The sequence below is a fragment of the Hirundo rustica genome, chromosome 16 (assembly GCF_015227805.2).
Source record: "Hirundo rustica isolate bHirRus1 chromosome 16, bHirRus1.pri.v3, whole genome shotgun sequence".
NCBI classification, from domain to species: domain Eukaryota; kingdom Metazoa; phylum Chordata; class Aves; order Passeriformes; family Hirundinidae; genus Hirundo; species Hirundo rustica.
In genome coordinates, this window is record NC_053465.1 from 8503497 (window position 1) to 8510020 (window position 6524).

A 6524-nucleotide genomic window follows, 5' to 3' on the forward strand; every position below is an offset into this window, starting at 1 on the left:
TTTCCTTCTCAAAAGCAGGGACGGCAAATGAGAATTTCTGCACGACGAGACTGAATGCCTACAGCTAGGTGTTCAAGCCAACAGCACTAACTTCCCCATTCTCTCAAACCTCTCTGCACATCTAAGAAGGGGCAATTAAACCTGGAACTTCTTGGATTACTGCAACCCATAAAAGTAGGAGCCCACAGCCAGGAGCAGGCAGAGAAAAACCCTGTTTGCAGAGAGACAAGGCTCTGGTAGAGCCTGAAGTCTGTAATGCTGGTTTATGTAAAAACATTCCCAAAGAAGTCTATTACAGTTAAAATAATTCAAGACTTCCATTTCCCTGAATTATTAAGTGGTGTTGCAGCAAAGGCAAGCTGAGGTTCTACCGTGCATCAATTTCCTCTCCAAAAAAGCAGAGGGGAGATGAATGACACCAGCATTTCATGCAGCACTCACGCAAAGACAAGGACGTGAAGAAATCTCAGGTTTGTAACCAAATACTTTAAACCTTCATTTCCTTAACAGGAAACCAGCTGGGAATAACTTAGAAGTGGGCTATCATCAAGGAAGTTTCTAACATCTGAACAACAAACTTCAGTTTCCACCAGTCTCTGTGCATCAAAAACAAACCCTTCACCTGCTTTTAGAATTGCTAAGGCCCAAATCATATCCAGGCTCCCACAGCCTCGAGCCCATTTTCACTCTTTGTATTCAAACCTGGCAGCAACAACAACAAAAAAACCCCAGCAGTCTTGCAAATAACAAAATCCCGCACCCCAACAAAACACGCGCTCTGCGTCTACCAAATAAATGTCAGTCAACAAATAGGCACAAATTTCACAATGGCTGAAGTCATTCCCTTTAAGTCATTACAGTTTGTGGGTGAGTTTTCCTGGTGGTTTTAACATTGGTTTCTGTGATTGCAGCTATGCTTATTTATGCATTTAAGGCGTATGATCTAATACACTTAGGTTTAACTACTTCATTCTTTTGACATTCTTTCCAAATTATAAAAAGGATTCTTGGTGTTTTCACTGCCTTGGTAAAGCAACAAAATTGCTGTCCACATAATTTCTTAAAAATACAGAACAGAGTAAGTACTTGATGAAAATAATTCAAAGGAAAAAAACTCTACGCCAGACATTCCCTTCTCCAAGATAACATTTCTGTTCTCTTTCGCTCCCCCTTTCCGAGGGAACTTACTATTTTTTAGAAATAGATGTTTTTCTGGCTTTTTAAAAACAATATCCAGGCCTTAAGAGTGATTCAGCTACAACTTATAATCAACACAGTAGTCCAGCTTATTTTTTCAAGCCCTTCTATTTTTACTGTTATGCTTTTAAAAAACTGCACATTTGCGGTATGCTTCAGTCACACTGCATCTTCCACAGCACTTTGAGTTCTACAATAATCTTCATTCTATTCAACACCTTTTGGTTATCTTTCAGGGATCCTTGCTTGATAAAAATCAAAGAAGGCAATTTTCTACCTTTTTCTAATGGAAATTTAAATTATCTTCTCCCTCCAAGGCACAAAAAGCCCAAAGAGCCTCCATCATCCAAGTGAGGCTGGAGGAAGTCACTGATTTGTAGGAAATATTCAGAAACAGTTTCAATACGCTGAAATGAAAATTAAAACTGTGCATAGAGATGGGTGTGCACATCTCTCTCGCAGTACATGCAGTGCGTGGCTATTACCTTGTATACAGAAGTCATGGTAAAACATTTTAATTGACCTTTTTAAACTTCAGGCCATGGGTACTTCTGTATTTCTGGAGTCCCTGATACGGTTTTATACGTCCAAGCATGTTTCTAATCAGCAGTAGAAAGAGTGGAGAGCCCCCCAGAAGCTCTGTGGAGAGAGAAGGGCCCCATCCTGCAGAGGAGGTGCCACCTCTTGCAGCTCAGCACCAGCTACAGCTGTCCTGAGCCCAGCTCTGAGCCAGCCACACCAACAAAACATTATTCACTGGCACACAAAACACTCAATTTCCTGAGCCATGGGACCCCTCCATGCCCCCAAATCTGTAAATCCTTCACAGCCACGCACTCTGTGGGCACCACAACAACGTCCCCGGCTCCTCTGTCCCCTGCCGCTCCATCCTTCCCAAGCCACTTTTCCTAATGGAACCCCAACTAAAACAATCCTCCACAAATTACAACAAACCTCCCTTGCAATTCCCCACAAACCTTACCACGACCCTGCAGCAGACTTCTGGCTCTCCACAGAGCCTCTGTACCTGAGCACAGGGGAAAGACCTCAGCACAGCACTAACGAAGCATTTTCCGGACACAGCAGAGGTGACAAACGGCGTGAGAGCAAAGCCAAGATGCCATCTCGACTTCAGGCAAACAACCTCTTCTGACCTCTGGCAGCTCCCACACACTATTAAACAAAAAGTATTCTCTCCATGTTAATGAACCATGTACAATCTAACAGATAACGCTGATGTTAAATAAACATGTTTATGTGTGACTCCTAATGCCAGGATTTAAGCAGCTGCAGACAAATAATTTAAAATGGGAAGGATTATGCCTGTGTAAGTTTTCTCATCTCATTTTACACACCACTGAAACAATTAAAATGCATAGTTAAAGCACAGGCAGAAAGACTGAGCGAAAAGAGGTTTGACTATTTTTAATTAAATATTCACTCTGTGACACACTCACTGGCACCATCTCTGCAGTGAACATTACTTTGGATCCAATCTTCCCCCCACACCTCTCGCAGCTGTAAATCAAGATCAACTGAACAGCCTGACAAAGAAGGGAGCCGGATCGGGTTTTGAATACTGCGATAAAAAAAATATTTTGCACGAGACCTAAATCCTTATTCCCGCTTTCTCCTCTCTCCTGCTTCAAACCTTGGGTAGCACCAAATCTACCTGCCAATGGCAGCACCTCCAGGCCCCAAGTGACGCAACCAAAGAGGAGCAATTATTTGCATCCTAATTGAAGGGCTTATCCTCACCTGATTAAAACAAGGTGTTTGTTAAACATCATTACTTGAGTTAAGATCTGCAAATAAAGATGAAGTATTGTTTTAAGAATTCGACTGCCATGAAACAATTGTTTTCTGATGGGATCTCTTAATGAACAGTCCCAACCAGGATGGTCTTTCTGGCTTTTCAGCAGAAAAGGAAGGGAAAGAGATTTGACAAGTTCTCTTTATTCATATCAAAGTGAGCAAAATACCAAGAGGTTTGAGTAGTTACAATTTCTTTTTCATAGACATATACTAAAAAAAAAAAAAAAAAAAAAAAGAAATCTTGTATTTTTTACTAAATTAAACCACCAAAGAGAAGGACATATTTAAGCCTCAATGGCTTTACTTTAGTATAAACCATTGTTTATAATTCTGAATTTATTTTTTTGTTCCTAACTATTTTTCTGTCCTGTGCAGTACAATCTGAAATTTAATGAAAATAATCTGTTAATCCAGGAGACTCCTCCATGCACTAGTCAAGTATATATCGCTACTGCTGTGAAAAATACACAGGTACAGAGAAACTAACTATACACTGGGAACAGCTGTGTGAGATTTCCCTACATGGTCTACCAAATCACCCCTCCACTTACAGGATACATCTAAAATCTTCATATTAAAAGTGCAGTGTTCCATGGCTTATGAAAAGGATTTGAATTTGCAACTTCATTTAACAGTTTGTCCTGATAAAAAATTACCCCAGCCAGGCAAAATTAACTCAAAAATATTTTCTCAGCATTCTAAGAACTTCTGCTAGTTTTCACAGATTTATAAAAGCATTTTTTCACAGCATAAGTAATCTTAACAATCATTTGCACAGATTAGGTCTAACAACCTGTGAATTTATTGCAGAAGGAATTTACTGCAAGGAATAATTAGTCCTCAGCACTGCTCATGCTTGTTCTCCGGCTGAAGACACCTTAAGACCATCCGGTTACCGCAAAATTTGGCACAGAAGAAACAAATCTTACTGAAGAGAATTATAGCTGATTTCAGAATAGCTGTTGTACTACTACACATCATAAATAACAGTTGGGAAGACAGTAGAAAATTACTAACGTCTTTAATTGTTTTCTTTGTCAGCAGTGTGTACACATACACGCTGACACACAAACACAGCCACGCAGACTTCAGCCTTGCAGGCTGGAAGTTAAACATGCAACTAATATTTGCAGGATTAACAGCTAAATTATTAAATTTTCAAGGAAAAAAAAAAGAAAAAAAAAAAAGCATATTAACCAGCTACACATAACAACACAGCAACACACGAGACTCTTTAAGTGATACGCTGAGATCAAGTTCTTTGTGTGAATACCTGAATTTAATTCCTTCTTATAATTCAAGGCATATCCGCACACACCGTGGAGTTGAATACGGGCCTTATTGTTGGAGGGGGAGTTATCAACAACATTTTTATTTCTCAACAACATTTTTATTTCTCCCTAATGAAGCTTTCCTAATGGAACCTAAGACTGCCAATGTTGTGAGGTATTTGAAACAGGAACCCTTTTCAAAATTTTCAACCAAATAATGGTGATAAGATTAGCGAGTCATAGGAATCGAGTCTCCATGTACTATTTTAAAAGAAAATGAGCTGAGGGGAGTGGGCTAAACAAAGTAAAGCAAAACAAATCGATGAGCGAAAAACCAAAAGCATACACCACTTGTTATTTAGCCAAATGTTTTGACCTGTTGGCGGGTGAATAGAAAAGGCAGAAGAATTATGTGCACAATTTGACTCTGTACCTGCACAATTCAGTTTTACACCACACATTTGTTTTTTTTTTTAAATTAGGCGTTTTAAGTTAGAACAATTAAGTCAAGTTATCAGTTGCTGTACCATTTCAAGTGAATTTTCAAAACATGCTTAAAAAGTTTCTGGAATGTTTCCAAACCTATGAGTACTGATCATTTTAAAGGCATTCGTACTGCAAGTCTTTCCTACTTGCTTGTGTTACGTCTGAGGCCACAAGACACCTTCAATTTCAAAGCAGAAATAAAAATTCAGCTTTATTTTAAAAAGGACTATGAGAAAGAATTTACCCTGTCTGAAGCAACAAGTAACAAAACAATGCAATGCTACGTGTATGAAACTATGTAAGAAGCATTAGTTTAGACACAGAATCACTAGTTTAAACGTATGCCATCTTTTGCGGACCAGATTGCCCTAATACACACAGATGTGGACTAGCATGAAGAAATTTAGACATGCGTTCTCCATAAATTGGGTAAAGGGAGGGGAGGGACCCTTCCACGGATGGCACTGACGAGATAAGAAGTTCTCAGTAAATTCATGAAATCCACAAGAGAAACTGAACAATAAACCATTCCTGCCACTGCCTTTAACAGCGCTCAGGGATGCGTGAATTTGATCCTGCGCTGAACAAAATTTTGTTAATATTTGATACAGACCAATAAACTATTTATTGGTTCACTACACGTATTTTAGCAATCACAACTTTATACAACAAAATATATCATTACTTGAAACGTCTGAACAACAGTAGCTGTACACCATGAATAATTCCTTTAGAGGCCATTCACTGGGCTCAAGCACAATTTAACACTCAGAAAAGTTTACTTAAACCGCATAAATCACATACAAGTTTTCCTCATAGAAGCAGCCGCGGGAAAGTGCAGCGGCTCGTTTCATTTAAACGCACGCTTCAGCTTTTCAAATAATTAATAAGCGGGGCTCGCTTGACGGTAAAACCGCACCGCACGCTGCGCAGCAATTAACTCCCCGCGCTAATTCCCGGTCGCAGCTCCGCACGCAGCACCCCCGGCGCCGCTCCGCGCCCCCCGCCCCGCACCCGCGGAGCGCTCCCGCACGGGAACCCCGCCGGGCGGCCGCCTCCGCGGGCGCGCAGAACCCCGGCCCCACTCACCGGCGGTGCAGCGCGGAGCCGCGGCGCTGCGGAGTGTGCGCGCCCGCCGCGGGCGCAGTGAGCATGTGCGAGGCGGGCGCGCATGCCCGCGGAAGGGAGCGGAGCGGCGCGGGGCGGCGGCTCCGCGCTCCGCGCTGCGCCCCGGGCGCGCCCACCCGCCCCCTCCCCGCCGCGCCTCCCGCCGGAGCCGCCCGCGGGCTGCGCGGGGCGCGGAGCGCAGCGCCGCGGCCGCACCGCGCCTCGGGGAGCGGGGGTTTGCCCTCGGCTCCGCGGACCTGTTGCTCGCCCGGCACGGCCGGACCTCCGCCCCCCGCGCAGCCCGACCGCGGGGCCGCCGTTCCCTCGCCGTTCCCCCGCCGTCGGGGCGCACCTACCGCAGGCGTGGGGCCGCGGCGCCGCGCTGCCCGCGGTGCCGGGGCGGAGGAGGAGCCTCCCGCGGCTCCCGGGGCCGCCCGGCAGCCCCCCGCTACTGTCACGGAGCTGCCCGCGCCCCCCGGGCGCAGCGAGCGCGGAGCCGCCGCTCCCGGCGCGGGCCGGGCTGCGCTCTCACCGGCCGCAGGTACGCGCTGGCCGCGCTTGCTCCCGCCCGTGGCTATGGTTTTATGTCGGTGCTATCAGCGTTCATCGAGCTGCAAGTCCTCGAAAGAAATTCGTCCCGTAGAACTT

General features: G+C 44.5%; 1 protein-coding gene across 5 annotated transcripts in view; it reads right to left on the bottom strand.

Moving 5' to 3' along the window:
• The window catches only part of EYA2 (EYA transcriptional coactivator and phosphatase 2), an 87623-nt gene extending 81698 nt beyond the window's left edge, over positions 1–5925 (bottom strand). For all 5 annotated transcript variants that reach the window (XM_040079866.1, XM_040079864.1, XM_040079867.1 and 2 more), the window contains exon 1: positions 5859–5925. In XM_040079866.1, coding sequence (XP_039935800.1) covers positions 5859–5923 — 65 coding nt within the window. In that variant the 5' untranslated portion in view covers positions 5924–5925. The remainder of the gene's footprint in view (positions 1–5858) is intronic.
• Positions 5926–6524: the final 599 nt, after the last annotated feature.